Here is a 21,110-nt window from a genome sequence, read left to right as displayed (position 1 = left end):
GCCTGATCAATGGAATAGCGGATTTGCATTTTTCCAAGAATCATACTAGTAGTACCGTATCATACGGCAGACCAACTAGATATCATTCATATTTCCATCAATTATACCCTGTCCTATAGCAGAGATATCCCTCCTATAGATCCCTACATCACTACAATGATGATAGATGGGTAGAGGGTTGTATCCATGATGTCACAACCCTGGGTCCCCCAATAGCATATCAGCCCCACCATTTGGTTTTATTACGCGCTTAGCCTGGTCTTCACGCAGACTAGAACCAATCGATTGGGCGGTGTCGGCTGTAGAGGTCCCAAGGCGCCCTAATTGCTATTGTCTTGGTCCAGAGATTGCCAGGTGAACACATAATGCAGTGTCCGAGGCTGGGACGTCCCATCGCGACTATACATCAGCTAGCCTGCTATTGTTATTAATATGCACCTGCTGAAATATAATTTCTACAGCTTGACCAGCTAGAGTTGGGGATATCTTAGAGAGACGAAGCTTACCAAGTTGAGCACGGTCTCCAGTATGTCCCGGTTGGACACCTCTCCGACTTGGATTAGCCCGATGAGAACAGCGAATTTCATCTTGGTGGTTTTCATCTGGACGTCGGTCGCGGCGCCCGAGCCGCCGCCGGACTGCAGCCCGAGCTGCGCGGCCAAACCCGTCACCGACGCCGCCTGGGTACTCATCCTCCCCGCCTTAAAATCCAATCGGACAGAACTCGGCGAAGGTCTGCACTCGCGTTGGGTCCCCAAAACTACTACTCCGGTACTGTACGAGGGAAGAACAGCAAATCAGGAACCATAAATGGGCGCCATCTTGTTTGTATCACCTGCCGAACGCATGCGCCTGACGGGGCTTTTGATTGGTCAGGAAATCGATCCGCCGAGAAACTTGAAAATGAAAGTTCCGCCCAAGGAGGCAACGCCCCCTTACCTGTGCACACCTGAACTGTAGGCACTCCCAAGTTCAAATCCACCGCCCGAACTTACCTTATCCCTCTACAATATGACTTTACAGGACCTGGCACGCGATGCGTACTATCTGTGCGGTAGATCTTGACATGTGGGAGTTAGGGGGAAACTGAGGTGCGTTCAGATAGACATCAGGACGGGATGAAAGTTGACGTGAAAACCCGGACATTTAGACTGGGGCACGAACTTCAGCTGACAGGGGCTTGCTTAACACGATTTGCATCGACCGTGTGAGCCGCAGGTTTGCTCAACACACGGGGAATTATGTTTCCGGATGTGGGACTGATGTCAGCGTCATTCATTCACTATTTATGAAGAACACAGTACCATAATCCTCTTTCTTGCCAATAAACAAACGCGCGCGGGGCAATACGCGGATACTAAATTTTCGCTCATAGGAAATTTTGAAATGTAAGTCATGGAGTGATATTCTATCAATTTCAAAGTTTCAAAAGGATTCTCCTTATTAGGTTATCACATTATGTTAATTCATAAAACTGGTATTTGTGTGCCTAATTTAAGTTAGCCCTTGCCTTCAAGACCCCTACTGTTACCATTTCAAGGTTAACGTTACTGTATTATTGCATATTTTCCGGTCATGTCAACAACGTGGCGTTACGCTATCCTTACATGACGTCCCGTCTAGATGATAATGAATAGCGTGATAAATCACCCTGGCGTCTCCAGTAATCAACTCGACCTTCTAATGCTAAGATAAGAACTAATGTAATTAATACGCTTCTGTTGTGAATATATAAGTGGCTTAAATGCCCGGCGGCTGTCAGAAGGGAATACCAAAGTTCCGAGGATGCGGTTTAAATCCCAGATTTTCCTCATCGATAGTTCATCACTGACATCGCCTAAATGCCGCCCAGCGTTCTCAAGTCGATGCCAAACTAATTAAACAGCGGTGTGAACTGAATACGAACACCTTTGTCTTTTGCCCAATCTTTCCATTAGCGACTGAAACAAATCCTTTCGAGAGAATTCGATGATGTGCCAGCTCCAAGCCATTTCAGGAGGACGTGGAAAACCCTAGTGACGTGGGGAAATATCATCTGATAGTAAAATAATGAAAATATGTCTAGTCTTTATTGTCTTTATTTCGATACCCTTTAGGTGCACGCCAAAACTGGCATTAGTCTTAGGTTCATAGAAAAATAAAAACATACACATAACAGATAACATGGTAAAAGAAAACACATTTGGTACAAAAATGAAATTTATATACAAACGACAGGAACATCACAGAGTTCACATTATCTGAACAGTTAGTAGACATGGACTGGAAAGTGTTTTGATGTATTGTGGTATTAAAGTTGTTCCAAAGGTTGACTACCCGGTACTGAAATGTTCTCTTTTTTATTGTTTATTTTGGGTTTTGGTAGCATGAAACTATTGGAAGCTGAAAATCCATTTATCTTAAACCTCTAGCCGATTTCATTTGGGATCTTTGTTATGGGATTATGATTGATAGGACGAGACATGTATTTCCTTAGAGGTCAAACCACGTGCGATGTAAAATACCCGGTACTCGGCTGTGGTGATCATATTGCCTGTTAATGCTGTCTCAAACCAGGCCAAACGTTATTAACGGAAGCACATTGATCGGGATATCTGTGTTTTCACGTGTCTCTAATGCATCGCTGGGTTCTGGGTAATGTCAGGGATGGTTGCAGTTAGTTGCTGTAGTTGGTGCTATAACCGCTGCGAGGCGCTCTAAGACAGCTGTACAGGTGTCCGTGGTGTGAGCTATGGGATATTTGTACCTGTTCAGTTGCATAGAGCTGAATCAATGTCGTGATATCTTTTCAGATGAGCATTTAGATTTGTAAATTACAAAATAACACTAGGTTAGTTTCTAACTAAATAGCAAAACCACAAAAGAAGTCACAGAATGGATTCAGCTGCATAAAAACTAGAGTTCCGCGACCTCTTACCTTTTCAAGTTCTTGAACCTTTTACTGTTCCCTAGCGGATCCAATTGGTCTCCATATGTGGCTACAGCGCAAATGCTGAACTCAAGTTATCAAAGTTTTGAGCTTTCACACTGATATCGTAAACATCTGGCTTTAAATGTCATATAACATAATTTACTAGTATATGTTTGAGTTTCATTGAGTATTCGAAGTCTTGGCCGCCATCTTTGTTGCCAAAAATGGCGCGAATCCTACCTGCGGCGAAGTGACCGCAGGGACATGTAACAAGTGCGCCTGACCTTCCTAGAAGGAAGCGTTTAATGAACATTTGGTAGCTGTCACCTCCCCAATGGCAACGGTTGTAATTAACAACGAGGTCTCGTGTCCCTGATAGTTTAACAACAAAGCCAGTGTGACCTGGAGGCCTTTCCTGTCACCCTGTCCTGTGACCGCCTGTCATGGCCACAAGGACACGGGACGGCACGACAGTCCGACATTGATTTATGGCATTTTTGTCTTATCTCGAAGGTTATCTTGTTTCGCAGTAACCAGCCAGACGACTTATGTAAACAAACACAGCAGTATTCCAGCAAGTGATAATAATAATAAGCAAGTGATAATGAACTCTCAGCTGTTGGTCAGTATGTATTTGTGTCATGTTTTAGCAGGGTTGTGCCGTAAAGACGTGCCACGCCCACCGGAGAAAGTAGTCCGTCGCTAGCGGCTGTCTGGAGGCGGTATTTCTCATGATGACAGGGCCGGACCTTGAACACCTGTGTAATTACCAGTCCTTTGACCAGTTACCTATAAAATTGCCCATAGAAATACCACAGCAGCAGTAAAAAGAACACTACTGTTTGTGGATTTCTGGCAGTCAAGTCATCATTAGTGCAATTAAGACTCACTTATGATATGATGGAAGCTACAAATCTCTGTGGTCAGCGCGCAGCGTCCTCTAGCGGCACGCTCGGATGGATGCAGTTGTCATTGCTGCAGTCCACTAGCGTGGTTTCAAATTTCCAGATTCTATCTCCTCATGGTATCATACTCCAGACAAAGCATGATGGAATTCGAAACATGTTGTCGGCGGCATCTTAGAAAGTTCCATCTTGGTTCCATCTTTTTTACCTGCTCCGAGGCAAGAGGTAAGATCGGATAGCGGCATCATTCCATGTCCAGAACAGACATACGCCTGTCCCTCAGATGCAGGTGTGTGAAACCCCAGGGGTAACGTCTGAGATCGTGTGTCTGATATCCAGGCTGCAGCACGCTTTATATGACAGTTTGATCCAGCCTAGTATATCATAATAATAATAATAATAATGAAGACCTTTATTGTACGCAAATACCCACTGGGTTCAGTACAGGTCACAGGAAAGACGTCACAGTTTGCAATGAATATATACAATGCTAGTGCTAATTCTATGTACTATGGACATATAGTCTAATAATTACGATAATTTGGTTTCTTCTCGCTTCTTAGTAATGATGTAGATATAAGTACAGATATGTTTTATAATCGAAGGTTTGTCTAAAATCATCAGAAATATGAACTTATCTGCGTTGCTAAGATGTATGAAATGGGGAAACATACATTGCAATAGTTTATAAAGCTCTGCTCTCTCTTCGTTGTATAAACTACATTCTAATACAAAGTGTTCCTCATCCTCTATCCTATTTAGATTACAATACCTACATATTCGTTGTTCCAGGGGAGTGCGGTTATGGCGTCCGGTTTCAATGTGTAATTTGTGGCAGCTTATCCTGAGTTTTGTAGTGGCGGTCCTATGCCGTATATTGTCGAGATTTAGATACTTTTCTCCATTATACGTTGTCTTGAACAGTCTGTACGATCTCAATTTGTTTCTGGCAGCTCCGCCTTTGTTATCATTGTGTATTTCTTTTAGAAAAGTTTGGAAATGGATGTCTTTCAGACGTTGGTTGATGGAATTAATAATATGGGACGTATCTGTGTTTTGTGATAAAGTACAATGCCAGATATAACCAAAACCACACTCCTCTAAGGACTTCCGAACTCCTGAGGCCCAACATTTGGCTCCAGTTTTGTCTAAGGCTATCTGACAAGATAGAGCATCGAACTGGAAACTGTAGCTTTCTTATAGGCTTTTCATGTCAAACAAGCATACATACCACCACCACCAAGTACAACGGAGAAGACTATGGATGTCGCTCAGTAGCTTTCGTTCAAGAGAGAAAAAATGGAAGAGAAAAACTTTTGCAGATTTTAATATGCTTTGATCTACCTTAGCATACTGGTCTAAAATAGTGGTATGGGAGTAGGGCAAGTCGTGAACAGGTGTCGGCACGTTTTGTCACCACACCATACAGCAAAGTAGACAACAGTACTAGTCCAACCAAACATTAGTTTCAAAGAACATATTGTTGGTCTCTTTCTCAAAATGTTTCATATTTTACCTGTTAACTGTTCGTCCGTGAATGTATGTATGTATGTATGTATGTACACACATTTCGGAAAGCTGTCATTTTACTTGCATAAGCGCCATAAAAGTGTAGATATCCTGTAGATATCTCCCACATTGTAGTCGGCACTTAAAATTTGATAACAGCGAAACATATTAAAACGCAAAGTAAACACAGCAACAGCGCGATACATGATAAGAACAAGTCTGGATAACAGAGCATCTCTTAAAACAACCATAGAGTGATAAGGAACGGAAATGGTTGTGTTACAGAATACCACAATACTTGTCCTTTGAAAAAGGAAACGCCAGAAGCAGTAGTTCTGACATTTTATGCGTGCAATACGGAAAGCAGACATTGCTATGTTCTTGTAGATATATGGTTCCAACCTTGACATGCCTGGCTAATAGGATCGAGTGCATAAATCTATCGCTGTGAAATCTGACCTTCCTTTTGTTTACGACATTTATTGTTTCGGACCAGGTTGTGGAGTGTTGCTCTATAAATGCTGACTCTAATCTGTCGACAGCTAACTAAGTCCGCACTTCAAAGTCGACCAAAATAAACACGGTTGACCCGGAACATGGCGTTCAACAGGTGACAAGTGGTCATGGGGGTTCTTTTCCAGGATTGGATGGGGAAATCTGGATAGTGAAATACGGGACTACCTTAAATTGGCATTTAATGTTTTATATACTAGTATATATAGATGCCATTTTGAGATGCCTTACCATCTTTTGCGCACTCTGCCATTTTTTTCTAGAATGTAGCACGTACATTGTATTGTGTGCATACACGTACATAGTCTGGCAGAATGATACAGTAGGGTACTCTCCAAGCAGAGGTTTAGGCTCTGGCTTATTTTTTTACGTGTTTTAAGCGTTTCGGGGGGGAGGCTTCTTTTTACTGGTATCTTTTTTACGAGAGCCCACTGGATAGCAAATGGTAACTGCCTGGCAAATGGATACTGACTTGCCAATTTGATACTGTCTTTGAGATCTGCTTGGAGATTAACAGTGGGAAAGGGGAGGTGGTCAGAAGGCGGAAGGGGCAAATACACTGTAAGTGAGAGAGCGCCACAGGCAAGACAACCGAGCTTGTGACGCTGTTCCTTCCTGAAGCCCCAGAAGGAAGACGTGTACACCTCCTGACCTTTACCTGCTGTCCAACATTTGTCAAAACCAGGTTTTGCGGCAAGATTTACACACACGTTACACGTCCGCCTCTGGTGCTGTCCCGGCCTGTCCGGTGTCAGAGGGGCCGACATGTCACTCACCCGTCATCATCGATTACACTTTCCCTTTCACCGAACAGCAACAATAGCGTTCTGTTGTGGTGTCTCTTGTGCCTGTGGCTTTCTCCGCCACTGTCGCGTGTTGGTGCGGTGTGATCCGCATGTTGATATCGATATTAATATGATTTATCATGTTATTACAGTTGATAGGTGCAAATCAACGTTAATAACTGTAACAAAGGTGAGACCATTGACACAGAGCCGCCACTATTAAACAACACAGAAAATAGTTGTGGGGACGCAAGTAGAATGTTCGGCTATAAGTAATACAAATATTGTTCCATCCTAAACAATCGTATAAGATTTTGTGATATACGATAATTTTGATTGACAACTTTCAATGCATCGCCTGCACAACATGATAAGATTACACATTCGCTAGCGAACACAAGTAGAAACGTTCTTAAATCTAACGCTCAATACTTGATCTGTGATGTAATACGTTTATCATGCTCTGCTGTTCCTTTTAAGCAGGAGGGACGGAATCTGGTTATCAAGCCTCATTATCTCATCAATTCATTCTTTCATCCCTTTCCCTCGTCTCTCTCTCCATCCCTCTTTCCTTCCGCCCCCAGGAATTCCGACAGTACAAAACATCAGGACAAGATAGAATCATACATCTCTTACTACATAAAAATCCTCAAAAATGACATCTTGGTTGGACTGTGTGGAATGACTAGAAAGAAAAGTTATAGTCTTTTTGCAGGTGTTGTGCCGTAGGGATTAGATAAGTAACATTGTTCCGTGCTTTACGTCACAAAATGTAGTTTCATACTGTTGTATATGATCACCCCCAAACTTGAAGAGAACACATAATATACAATAGTCTACAATGAAACATAGAAGTTACATAGAAGTTATTATTTGCGTATACAGTCACATAATGTGTTGTTAATCCGACTTTTTGCACAGGTGTGTCAGCTATTGTTTAGTTGACAAATGACGCGTGAAATTTATAATCACTGACCACCCTGGGCACTGTGCCACAGTTTTCCCGACTGACCTAAAATCCAAGGCTAAAGACTCTATAATCCGAGATTAAAGTATAAGTCTGGTGCGGAGAGGTCGTGTGGTGAGTACAATGTGAGATCTGTGCTGTTCTGGAGTGATCAGGTTGATTCTTGCCACACAGTGTCTTCTGAAGACTGGAGAGCCAGTAAAGGTTGGCACGCCACTGACGACCTTTTGACACCGCGTTAGCAAGCGATGAACACCTTTATTGTCGGAAGAACGAAAGGCGTAAACAACATAGATAAGAACATGTCCTATTGAATGGGCGTGTCTAAACTTCACAGTGTATACACTAACGCTTTAGAACCTACATGTGTCAGAGATACTAGTACATGTTTCTGTTGTACCAATATCCATATATTATCTTGATTGAGCACTAAGCCATTTAATTCGGCGTTTCCGACAAAGACAATAACGCGTTAAGGTGTTATCGTTAAGTGTCGCCATTGTCGTCCGAATGACAACACTTAAGGGCTAAGCACCTGATGGAAATATATCTAAGAAAGATAGATTCCTGTAATGGGTACTTAAGGTACAGTGATAATTGAAGACTTGTTATATGAGCATTGTTTGTGTATTTGGAGGAGGCGAGGTCCTTATTGTGTACCAGTGGTAGGAATGTTGTGTCTTGTTGTACAGAAACGTGTTTACTATACACGCAAGCAAAACAAAGGTTCATTGAATGTATCTGCTTTTTCACCCAACAGAAGTTGACTAGAAAATAACAGGGCTTTTAAAAGATTTACGTCGCGTTTTCTTGAAGATCACAGATCCAGACCACATAAAGGAGTCTCTGTTTTCTTACCAATTTACGCGTCTCAGACGACTTCCGAAATACTCTTATCTCAATGCACGATCGTCAGAACTGTGACCTCTGAACCGTGATTATAAGTATGAATGAAGACACCCTCTTAACGGATCGCTCTCAACCTGACTGATTTATCTGTGCAAGAAATAAATAAGACAAGGGCGAAGACTCGGTAATAATGAGGCCAAGCCACAGAAGTCGTTATTTAAGTTTATGTAGTGAGACGGGTGAAAAAGGTTGGCATTAAAGTGGCTTACAAAGCTTGGGGAGACAATGCTTCAGGAGGCCCGTAGGCAACGGTTTACCTTTGCTCGTCCGCTCTATCAACCATATATGGAGAGCACAGTCATCGATTAACTTAGGTCGGTGCGCGAACAATTATAACGCACAAGAGGTCGGTTTCGCTAGACATGGCAGAACTATGTACAAAAGACAGGGGCAATATGCTGTAGAATAACATCATAGCAGATCAAAGGTCTCGCGTGTAGCTATTTTGCAATCTATTTAGGTAGTACTTAGCGTTTAGCGATATTTGGCGAAGCGGAATGTGTTACATGCCCCGGTTACCGCACTATCTTCAATTCGTTCACAGAGCAATGACAAGCACAGTGGCTGTGCTCAATTTTCAAACGATGTTCTTCCCATACACATACACGAAGGCGGCCATTTTGTTTTTCACCACAAGAAATCAGAACACCCTTAGGAGCGAGTGAACACCTGCACGACAGTTTTCGGTGCAAGAGAACGATATAAATTAATAGAGATCGTATACGTCAGTTCTATAAACACGTTCTTGTATACTTACTGGAATTATTCTCTGTGGAATTTCTAATGACAGAAATAATTAATGTCAACCCACTGAGAGACTAGCCACAGGGTCTTACCTGGTCGAATGTCTACTTAATTACCGGGCAGTTTCGGCTCATCTCCTGGCTATTTTCCGTGGTGTGAATGTACAAATTGTTCGGCTGGCCAGGTACGGTATAATTAATAGGCAATGTTTCTGTCTGTGTTGTCTCACATGACGGAGTTAATGTTCGTGAGTCAAAGTTGGCTGCCGTTTGAAACGGCCGTCATTAACGACATGTAAGGTATTTACAGTGTTGTCTATAAGGAAACGTAAGGATATACCTGGGTTTAGTGTGATTATATGGTTGGCTTTGCCTATTGGAATCGCCTTCGCCTCGGTTTAGGCGTTATGTACAGGTCGTCATACAACTCATCGAATTCGTCGGCGTCGACGCCAACTTCGCTCCCTTGGGCCGAGCCGTCGGTGTTCTCCTCGGCAGTTTCCGGCGGAGCCGCGGGTCTGTGTCCGGGCGGTTCGGCGCGGCTCGGGTCTCCCTCGTCGCCGCCTGTTTCCCCGAGCTGTTCCCGGTCCGGGCGGGGGACAGTCTTCAACACCGTGGTGACGATCCACAGAAACTCCTGGATCTGAGTCTCCGTAGCCTCGTGTTTGACGCGCAGGTCTTCCAATCTGCGCCGCTGCATCTCGTTTTTCTCGGCCTGTACCTGTAGTTCCTGCAGTAGCTGCTCGTTCACCCCCCGCATATGTTCCAGGTCGTTTGTCAGGGAGTCCACCCGGGACCGCATGCCGGCGAGGGCCTGCCTCTGCTTGGTGATCAGCCGTCTCAGTTTCCTCGTCTCCTTCTGAAACCCTCCCATGTTACCGTCCTGTGCCACCTGCTTCCTGGCGTATTTACGGAGCGATTCTTCGAACGTGTGCATCCGTGTCGTCAGGTTGAACATGCCCGTGGTTTGCGTGTTTAGCTGCTCGCGGTTCGCCAGTTGGTGCCTGTGCACGAGCACGACGTCGTCTTTCAGGCGCTGCAGTTCGGACGCGTCCAGGGACGGGCAGTCGGAGGGCGCCTCGCGGGCTGTCTTGGTCGGGCTGTCGGGCTGATTGTACGGGGCGACGAAGGTGCAGACGCATCGGTTGTCCTCGATGTGGCCAAGGCTGTAGACTTCCTCCTGTGCCGTCAGGGACAGCCCGACGCTGAGCAGCAGGACGCAGACGACAGGCCTGGCCAGGTGTGGCGGGCTCATGGCGATCCGTGGTACCTCAGGTGTCGCACACAGGTGATAGATCACGCATCGCACCTCCTGCAACCAGAGGCGAGAAAAATACACGTCAGTCAGGTGAACAACAGTACCTCCTCACGCATGTATCACCGCCGGGACAAGAACGCCAGGACACGGCAGACGCGACTAGCCCAAGGTCTCCCCCGGACAGATGTCCTTACCCCTCCACCTCACCTCTGCAGCCGCCTGCTGTGCCCTACCGGGGCTATTAGGTGTAAGTAGTGCCACTGTTCCTAAAATGATCGCTAACAGCCCCGGGGCAAAACCCCAACTATGACCCTTCCAGACTCCGTCTGACCTGTGGTGGCGCTATTTTACACTATAGGCTAAGCAAGGAGAAAGGAGAGGTGAAGACCAGCTGACGTTATATATAGGCAGTGGGCAGGCCGTCCTGTGGGCTTTGGTAAACACCCGGCGGCAAGGGACACCGAAATACTAGACAAGTATAACCTCTACAGACATCGTGTGACACATCGCAGGTTACCATGGCAATACCCTTGGGTCTCCGTCACCATGGTTACGGCTCAAAGATGAGTAGTATAAACGTTAAGATGATTAAGGGTCCGGAACTCAGTAAATTTTGTATCAGGGATCAGAAAAGGTCACAGCAAGGTTCACCAGGTTCATGGACCCTACATTTTACATACTTTAAACGTAACAAAGTGTGAGAGCCTTTGTTCATGGTCATTGGTAAATTCAATGCAAAAATTTCAGTGAAAAGAAATTCCTCGTATGATATTCTTTCTCTTAATTCTTTATTTTAGATAAGAAAAAGGACCCCTAAAGAATATAAATATAAAATCATTACTGTCAGTTGTTACCTGTTAAATATCTGTAACGCATATTTTCTTTCCAATGGATGTACCGCGTCGTGTACCCATGACGCAAAGGCCCCAACCAAGAAATCTAAGAATAAGATCTTTAGACTGACAATGAGGGGTTCTAGTGAGATATTCTCAGGAGATTGAGCAAGCTGAATAAAAGGACTTTGTGTGCAAAAGAAGCCATATCCTCCACGGCCCAGCCTGATCCAGCCGCGGCCTTACCTCATCTCCTGTGTGTTTGTACCTGTCACGGCCGCCAGACTGTCTATACCTGTAATTAACCTTTTCAACAACCCAGACCAGCCAACGTTAGGTCATGTCTTTATCGGCTTAGGTACAACAACACGCTCATGATTCACGTCTGAAGAAGGGACACATCACTACAGCTCGTCCCTTTTAAAAAACGCCACGCCTACGTTTCATCTATTTTTTTCCAGTCCTTCTGTGGTACGTATTAATATTTCTCATTATTCTTTGTACTGACTGAGGGTATGAATATGATGCATCGACAGGCTGCGCACTGGGGATATCTAAAGAACAGATTACGAAGAGTAGAACAGCCGTCCACCGGGCTTTGGGACATAGTTATAACTCTCTTGGCGAGTTAGATAAAAGAAATATCTACCTGGGTAGGGTTACGTCATTTGTGAACAACACATTTATGTCTACCAATGACGAGGCCTGTTACATCTCTGCTGGTGGGATAAAGCTTCATAGCCCAGAGCAGTCATCTTTCCAATATGTCATTCTTAGTGCATATCAGTGAGGTTACTCGCTAAAAACATCGTTTGAATTCTTTGAAACTCGTTAACATTGAAACTGAATTCACCAGAGATATGATTGTCGATTTCTATAACCAATTTTGAATTCCTGTGTAATATGAAGTAATCCTAATGGCTTGCCGTGAGGTCAGCATTTGGAAGTGATCACAGAGAAAACTCCATTTGCACGACCAGAATAATTCCCACGCGGGACTAAGTACGGTTTCATACCGGCTTCTCACTCCATTAGGCAAAAAGCAACACCAAGGAGCGGTTAAAATGGCATTTTTCTGTCAGGATCGCGCTAAATACTCCAGATTTTACCTCACATGTAGGTCTGTGACACACACTTGGCGGGGTTCTGGCCTTGAAGGCTATTAGGCATTCTTGACTGCCCAAATGGACGACATACGGCGTTACGTTACGTTACGGGAGCTAAGTAGTTACACTAAGTAGTACCATTTGGTAATCATCTTACAAGCCTAGCCTCAAAGTAGGATTACAACGCTTTCCCGGTAAGATTATATACATCTGTATCACAACAGATTAACTATGAAAATTTAGATACGTTCATTTCAAACGAAAACTCAAACAGCAAAGACCTTCGACAGTTCAACATTTCATATTACAAAAACTGTGCAAATTTAAAATGCCTTTCGGAAAGTCGTATTGACTATGGGTGGGCATCTCTTTCGGAAACCTTAAGCCGGGAGTTTGGGATTTACAGATAAGCATGTATCTCCAAGGTCTTAAACCTAATGTACCGCCTTTTTTTCTTTAACCACCCATATGCACTCATCAAATTGTAATGGTGGGGACTGGGGAGGGTACAGAGTAAGGGTATTGGTGTCGTTTAATGAGAAACTTGTATCAAGCAGTTTCTGTATGCTTGTACCCCCTCCACGGCTTACCATTGACAGGTGCATCCGATAGCGGTGGGTCTGACAGTCTGACACGCCCACACACCAACATATTAAACCTTCAGATGTAAGATTGTTATCCGAGTCAAGTACCCCACCCCCGGGCCGGCCATGAAACCTACCCCGTCAACTTCACCCACTTTACCCGGCCTGCTCTGGTGAGTTCACCGGCATGAGATTTTTGGCAACGACTAAGGGGGTGGAGCTCTAATGCTTTTCCTTGCCGCCTGCAGGACCCATATATTTGTATTGACCGAAAAGTACTCTCTAAATCTCTAAATCCAGTTTAGCCTGTTTGATACTGTCTTGGCAGCCACCCAAAAGATCTGCTTGGGGATTACAAGACAAAACGAAGACAAGAAATAGCTTTGTATTGGCTCTGTCACACTTCAAATGTTAAGTGTTGTTTTGACGAAATCTAGTGAAAAAAGTTATTTCCGACAATGGCAAACGTTTTCCTTTTATACGCAAGAGCACTGGAGGGTTCCACTATGTTAGAACTCGTGCAACTGAGGAATCTACCACTATTGTTTCTCGCGTCTTTGAAACTGTTCCGACGGAAATAAACAACAGCTTCACCTGTTTCAACCTGACCATATGTGGCTCTTCTGATTATCTCCCACAGGACAGGTGTGCCATATGGTCGTGCCGTGAAGCTACCTGCCGTTTTATGTAACCGACGCTGTCTGTCTTGAAAACATCACAAATCATTATCTTCGATGTATTTGCAGAGAGCGCACTGTATTTACAAAGTAAAACATACTACAAACATTACACCTAGCAGTTCCATGGAACTTTGACACTTTAAAACTCTTGGTATGTCTGTATGGTCAGAAGGACATCGTCTTAGCTCAAGCCCCTTCCACATCGTACGACAGATGTACGAATGGGGACATTCTCGGGACGTTCCAGGTTGTGTCGTACATAATTCGTCTATTGTGTGACGAAGAAAAGGTTGCCGTACATTTGTGTCATAGTCTTGTCGAAAATCGAACGCAAAACTATCGTACAGCGTTTGTGACTGCTGAACCTATAGACAGTGAAAGAGTGCAACGGGTCGTCAACAACTTTCAATTAGCGCCCATTATTTCCTACTTCCTGTGCATCGTTTGGCAACTCAAGCGATCTTTAATTCTTTCTCTGTTGGTGGTGAAAACGTGAGCAAAGTTTACTGTACACAAACACACACTTAATGAGATAGTGAGGATGACCCCACGTGTGACGAGGCGACCTGTCCGCTGACCTGTGCACACCTGTGCACACCTGTTGGAGATACCTGCTGTGCTCCACAGGTGGTGGTGTGGAGCTGGGACCATTGGTCATCATTACGTGATAATGCACCCACACCAGGGGGTCCTGCAGTTTGGGGGGTCCGGAAAACTGGGGGTCAGTTCGTGGGAGCGCACGGGTCAGAGATTGCAGCGACGTGGTCAGTTTTGTTGATGTCCAGGGACGAGTTGAAACTTTCAAGATTTGTAATAGGACATACATTCTGCATTCTTTTTTAATCGTAAGAGGGAAGGGAGAGAATACGCCACAACAAACATGAGATACATTTGTGCAGTACAATTAGACATTTCAGAAGTCTCCGAAAGAACAGGCAGATGTATTCAAAGCGGTTTTCAATTGTTGATTGCACGACCTGTATTAACTAGTGCATTTAAAGTTGAGAAAGAGACATGATGTTAAGTATCGACGTAGCCTCTAACAGGCTTCAGGAAGCGACTGAAAAGAATAGAAATTTTCCAGATGATATGCCAGGAGAGTTGGTCCGCGCTATATAAAGAAAACAGTCGGGAGCGGCAAACTATGCTCTCTATTAAAATAGCGTGGACCTACTTTCCTGGTGTATCATCTATCTATTTGAACAATTGATACTCTTTCAGCCGCTTCCTGAAACCTGGTAGAGGCTAATAACGACGTATGAAAAGCGAAACAGGCGAAGCTTAAGCTACCCAGGTGTTACAGTTAGATCAACACCTTAAGACGTGCGAGTTGTCTCCACTCACCTGTCTGTCGTCTTGAGAAGTCACATCCTTCCATCACTTTGACATTTCCTAAGAGTGTGTCGGACTAATGGCACTTAACACGAGACGTCCTTTAAAACAATTTACACGGTGTATGGCTTCTACACGTACATCTGGCGGTCAGACCACACACGAGATATGTTGCCATGACCATGTCCAGATATTTCCAATTGTCGGTACCCCCCTATCCCTCCCTTCTCCCAAAGTATGGACTATTCCATTCGGAAAATTCGGGGATGAGGGTGGACTGAAGGTAGAAGGATTCTAAATGATATTTCTACTGTATTACAACGACACATTCTGAAGAACTGCACAGTTACGGTTTTATGTATACAAACTATTTCCCATAGCGCAAAAACACCAACAACCGTCCTTCCCAATACTCAAAATTGGCTGGTCCCAATGCAAGGGAGTCCTGCAAAAACAGGTGTCCGGCAGGACCTTTCCTTGTCACCCCGGGCATGAATGTACAACACAAATCATTGATTATAGGGCAAGTAGGTCATGTCACCATACATGTACATCAGACATGCAATGTCCTGTCTTCTGTGGATCTCTGAAGAGGTCATGAATGACAACAGCTCGGTCAGTTTTTAACCTTTTGTTTACTGAGGGCCACATTTGTTCACGATGATGTTCTTCCGAAGACACTATTGAAATCGAACGTCTTGGAAGAAAAGGCGCACATTATTGGGCTCAAATGTGTCCTTCATGCCGACCTTCGATGATTTACGGTTGAAAGACTCTTCCGTTTGAAACATCGAGATGACCCAAATCTACACAAGCTGGCTGCAGGGGATCAGACGGCAAAAATGTAGTCCGTATAGAACTTTATAAATCACACATCATTTAAGAGAAAACCTCACACCATGGTGTTCACAGTACAAAGATGCCTTAAAACCAGTATCTTTAAATGATACGTCTCTCTGCCAAGTGTTATACAATTAAAATTCAGTAATATATTTGGAAGGGGGGAAAGGAGGTTAATTTGACCTTGGTGATTCCTGGCCTTTACGAGTTCGGCCGGAAGGGCAGCCACCGTCGTAACTATTTTGCTTTTCCAAAAGAGGTCGGTTATCACAGAAGCCGCAGCAAACATCGAGAAGAATTCTGACGTTTGTTTATTCTAGAAGAAACAAAAGGGGTTAGTCTACGACTACTGCACTTGACTGGATGGCGTTCGCAGTCACTGAAGAACTTCCGGACAAAAGGGTTTCAGGATGTCTGGAGCGATAATATGTCATGGCAAAAGGTCATATGGGGGGCTTCTCCAGGCCTGAACTTGAAGCTTCATAATATATTTAGATAAACACATTTAAAGGTAATGGTTTTAATGGTATACTGTTGCTTGCTATTCATTTCCGAGGGAAGGAAATTAGACGGATGGACATTCATTCGGTGAAGGTTATTTCTTCTGCACTACCTTCACCCGAATCTGACCCTAACAATGTACTCTATGTGGATGTGATTTAATTAAGGAGCCTCAGCAAACGGTTTCAACACCCTTGACTTGTACATGAGGTCTGGGAAATGTCGTCAACCACCCAACAGAAATAGCTAACAACTTGTATGGCAGTGGAATCAGATTAAGCCAAAACTTGGAAGCAACGTTTGAAACAGAAAAACCCTCATATCTGCAGATTTTGAAACAGCATGTAGCAACTTATCACTGAACACAGAACTTCTCAGCTTCTGTTAATGTTGCTACCGTTTTAAGGGGCTTAAGGGTCGAAAGAGTGCAAAGGGATACAGTCCAGTTGTCTTACGTACAAAAAATGTAGAATACGCAAGCAATGTTGGACAATTGGAGAGTAGTTACAACCTGTGCACTTTTTTTAAGGAAACATCACAGACAAAACTGCAGTAAAACCCCAGTAAGATTACCACCCTTCTCAGGACGTACGCTAGCAATTGCTAAGTCCGAATTTTCAAACGAAGAGAGATTCTCGACATACCTTCCGTAACACCCAGATACCCCACAAGGTTCGAATAGAATCAGAAAGTAATAACTTATCGCAATTGGACCATACAGAAATAACAACCAACGGCATGTGTTGAACTGATATATAAGAAATCACACCGGACTTGTGTGTTGTATTTAACGCAAGAATTTCACGCGTGTGATCAAACAAAGCTGGTGAATCTTCGGGGTGGTATCAACCTCTTTTTCAGAAGCACTGTGCTATATATACCTTACCGCAACCAACAGGAACGGTCATTGATAACGACAACGTCAGATATAAAAAGAAGAGTAAGCTGTTTGAGGACATGTCTGATCTTCCAACCTCCATGGCCTCTTTTATACTAGTTTTCAGTTCCGTTTGTTACCAAGGTTAGTCTTAATCTCCAAGCAGATGTCTGGTGGCAAAGGCGTTACGTTTAGAACTGGCCTTCAAGAGAGAGGCCTCGGCCGCCCAGACAAATCGGTGGCAAATAATAACTGTCTGGTCAATGTGATACTGTCTTTGCAGCCACCGAAATCTGTTTGGAGATTATGCAGTTTGGGAAACGGCTAAACTAACACAGTAACATGAAACATAAAGACAGCAACAAGATAATAAAGCGACAGAAAAGTTACCTCCTCAATCAGAAACAATCTTGAGAAACAACCTTCAGCTGTGTCCCCTCCTAGGAACCGTCCGTTCACTAAAGATTGCTGGTGTAACTTTCCTTCACTGTGAATATGCTTCTTTTTCTTCGCACCAACCTGAACAAAGCAACACCCGGGCCGGGAACCACCCAAACGTGCGACTCAATCCCACACAAGTGTTCTCCGCAAAACTCCGGACAGACTGAAGAGCAGAGTCTCTCAGCCAATGACAGACGAGCGTGATGGAGGAACCAGACTAGGCCGGGTCTTGACCGAACGATTTTTCAAGCACCTCTCTTGATAAAGCTCTTCATGTTTACTTTTTGTTGTAATGAATGTCTTTGATGGCCTAATTTTCTCTTTCACCTCTTGACAGTATACTGGACAGTGGACAACCCAGCGGCCAGAGATAACGAAGGTGGAGCGATCCAATGAAATAGTGTTGGTGATGGTTAAGAAACGCTGTCTTTGAGACATGAAAAAGTTGTTCCGAATTTGGAAAGAAATTAGCCATCAATACTGTTATCTCTTTTTTCGCCGTGCTCACACGTCATCGGGCATGAACACTCCATTTAACGTTTTACAAATAAACTAAAATTAGAAAAAGAAACAAAAGAGTGATGAGTTAGGATCCAAGGAAAGGTAACGTCCCTTCTACGCTCCAGTTGCCAAAAAAGGCGCAGAAAGTCTTCAGGGATTACAAGTTGATCCTTTTAAAGTCACGGTGGACTGGATCAAACGTCGCACCTTGCGCCTGTGTCAGCACTACAGCTTTTACTCCGGTCGGGCTGCACCATGGGGTATTAAGGAATGTAAATACACCGCAGTTGTTGATTATCGCTGTGGATGGACACTAGCCTCTACCAGGCTCCGGGAAGCGGGTGGATTGAGTAGAAATTGGCCAGAAAGACAGATAACAAACCAGGGGAATTAGCCCGCCAGAGTGTACATTTTGCGCTCTCTGTCACAGGTAGCTTTGGGAGGCCGAGGGCAGACCAACTCCCCTGGCATGTTATCTGTCTTTCTAGCCGATTTCTACTCCATCCAGCCGCTTCCCGAAGTCTGGTAAGAGGCTAGATGGGCACGAGCATGGCGACAGGTGGGTGTCCTGGGACAGAGATGCTGGGAACGACACGGACAAGGCCAGGTAGGTCTCAGCCTGACAATAAATCCCGCCACACGTCAGTCTGTGTGGTAAACTCACACAAAGAGTGTTTATTTGGCAGGGCAGGGATTACACGCTGCCGAGGGTTTTGTGGCCCGGGGGATTTCAAGGGAAGAGACATGTTGTTGGAAGGTCAACGTGGGTTGGTCTTTTACATCCCCTGTCATAACGACCGCTCACGAATAATCTTAAAGTCGTTTGGTGCAAAGAAGAGGAACTGGAAAGGTCGACGACAGGAGAGAAGGTGCTAGGAGAAAGGGCACACGTAAGAAGTAATGGGTTAGGAGAGATTTACTACATCTCATTGATGGATAAGGGCGAGTTAATACTGATCAATTAAAGAATTCTGCTAACACATTTCAGTGTTAACGGATGTAGCCGTTCGACATTAAGGTTGATACTGGGTAAACACAGACACCTGTGACCTGTCCGGACACAGCCTGGAGTTACAGCGTCACTGTAAGTCTCTGACCAAACAACTATAGCAACAGGCCGGCAAGTTTGTTTTAGGTATTGTTGTGTTTTCTTACCCTTGTTATGTCTGTGCCCCATAGTGTAGTCTTGTCCTCTAGAGTGATGGTTGATCGTACCTTATAGCTGTTCCGTTCCTATCCAAAACATAAACCAATACGGTCAATACAATTGCGGATGCAGACGTCCCGGAAAAACGGATTTGTTCCTAATCTTCTAGGCGGGATTGGGAGGGAATATCGAACATCATGATTTGCCCGCTCACTAACAGCTTGGTGATCAAATTGTACCTACATACCACCTGTACGTAGAGAGGAGACGGGCTAATTCTTCAGGAAAGTTAGGGGACAACTCTACATCATAATTTGATACGTTGTGTGCGGAATACGGCAAATGTATGTTATGTGTGGGACTAGCACTTTATCCAGCCACATATTCGCTAAAACCATTAACGTTAAAAACAGTGACATTATAGATTAAAAAGAAATGACGGCCAATATCACACCACACATGATGAAACATACGACAAAATGCGACTCGAAAGGCAACTCGAAATAAAGCACAATGTCGTCCTGGGCATCAAGAAGAGCCACTTAAGTGGTAATACTATAAGTGGAGATGTCTCAATAAGAAGCACCGACACCAGGACAAATAAACAGACGAACTCACTCGTAACGGTCCTCGATCGGCCACGTCTGTGTTCCGTCAGTACGGGTGTTAATAAGAAGTGGACTGGAGCGACTGGTCACTACTGGTCAGTACTTGCCGCCGCCCTGTTTAACAATGACGACTTGTGATTCAACGCATTGTACCGTGTGAACCCTTAAGTACGCTTAAGACCAACAGAGAGCACACCTCTTCCCATGGGAGATCGTCGGACAGAAAAATAAATCATAGGCGAAGATGTCACCAGGAATCGTTATTACCTCCATGAAATGTGTCATGGAGGTTATATTTTCAGTTGCGTTTATCTGTCCGTCCGTCCGTCCGTCCTTCCGTCCGTCCGTCTGTCTGTTGGTCAACAAGATAACTCAAGAACGCCTGGATGGATTGGTTTCATACTTGGTGTGTTGGTAGGGTGTGACAAAAACTGGAAATGATGAGATTTTGGTCCCCCTAGTGGCTTCCCTTGGTACTGCAGCGCAACTTCCGGTTTTGATATCTCGCGATCTGGACATGCTAGGGTCATGAAATTTTGATGGAAGGTAGCTCTCGTGCTTGGGAAGAAGTCATATGAGTTTGGGCCCCCTAGCGGCTTGTTCTGGAACTGCAGGGCACTTTCTGGCGAAATGTTTAAAAGCCAATAAGTCCAGACAGGAACAACATATTTTCATTATTTTTGGTGTGTAGGTAGCTGAGAGAGAGATGTACATAATTAAATGCAACTTATGCAAATGAGGACTTTATTTGCATAATTAATGAGGAAATTCTATAATACTGTGTTTTACATTATACTATGTAACCTATGGCAGGCGGAAGTTCAACAGATACTAATTATGCAAATGATGACCTAATTTGCATAATTAATGTGAAAATTCTATGATTTCGTAATGGTGAATGATGAGAATGTCATACTTGGGACATCTGTAAGTTAATCAAAAGTTAACATACATCATGATGCATATATCGTGTTAATGCAGAGGTCATTTGAACAATTAAAGAAGAAATTTACATTTACATATCAAGATCATATTTCATGGAGGTATGAGATCTCGGAATTCTAGTATTTATTTTGATTTTCATCAAACCGGGTCATTATTTGTTTGCGAGTTTCAACAACTGACCTTAGTGTTACTTCCAAAACCGAGCAGACATCGTC

General features: G+C 44.0%; 2 protein-coding genes across 7 annotated transcripts in view; both read right to left on the bottom strand.

The window, feature by feature from the left end:
• The window catches only part of LOC109467929 (neurobeachin-like), a 144,644-nt gene extending 143,444 nt beyond the window's left edge, over positions 1 to 1,200 (bottom strand). Inside the window, 1 exon segment of the mRNA XM_019766085.1 lies at positions 507 to 1,200. Within this exon segment, the coding sequence (XP_019621644.1) occupies positions 507 to 692 (186 nt within the window). The 5' untranslated portion in view covers positions 693 to 1,200.
• A 7,342-nt stretch (positions 1,201 to 8,542) lies between these two features.
• LOC109468064 lies at positions 8,543 to 19,992 on the bottom strand. Of its 6 annotated transcripts, none has more exons than XM_019766296.1 (2): positions 19,961 to 19,992; positions 8,543 to 10,554 (listed from the first exon to the last, which is right to left on the bottom strand). In XM_019766296.1, the coding sequence occupies exon 2, from the start codon at positions 10,495 to 10,497 to the stop codon at positions 9,616 to 9,618; it is 882 nt and encodes a 293-aa protein (XP_019621855.1). In that variant the 5' UTR covers positions 10,498 to 10,554; positions 19,961 to 19,992; the 3' UTR covers positions 8,543 to 9,615. The 6 variants fall into 6 exon arrangements, with proteins under 6 accessions (XP_019621855.1, XP_019621853.1, XP_019621854.1 ...); XM_019766294.1 differs by lacking the exon at positions 19,961 to 19,992 and adding an exon at positions 17,644 to 17,808; XM_019766295.1 differs by lacking the exon at positions 19,961 to 19,992 and adding an exon at positions 15,048 to 15,221.
• Positions 19,993 to 21,110: the final 1,118 nt, after the last annotated feature.

This window comes from Branchiostoma belcheri, unplaced genomic scaffold (genome assembly GCF_001625305.1).
Source record: "Branchiostoma belcheri isolate BF01 breed outbred unplaced genomic scaffold, Haploidv18h27 scaffold19, whole genome shotgun sequence".
Lineage (NCBI taxonomy): Eukaryota > Metazoa > Chordata > Leptocardii > Amphioxiformes > Branchiostomatidae > Branchiostoma > Branchiostoma belcheri.
The sequence above is the reverse complement of the archived record's forward strand: the minus strand, read 5'-3'. Positions and strand labels throughout refer to the sequence as shown.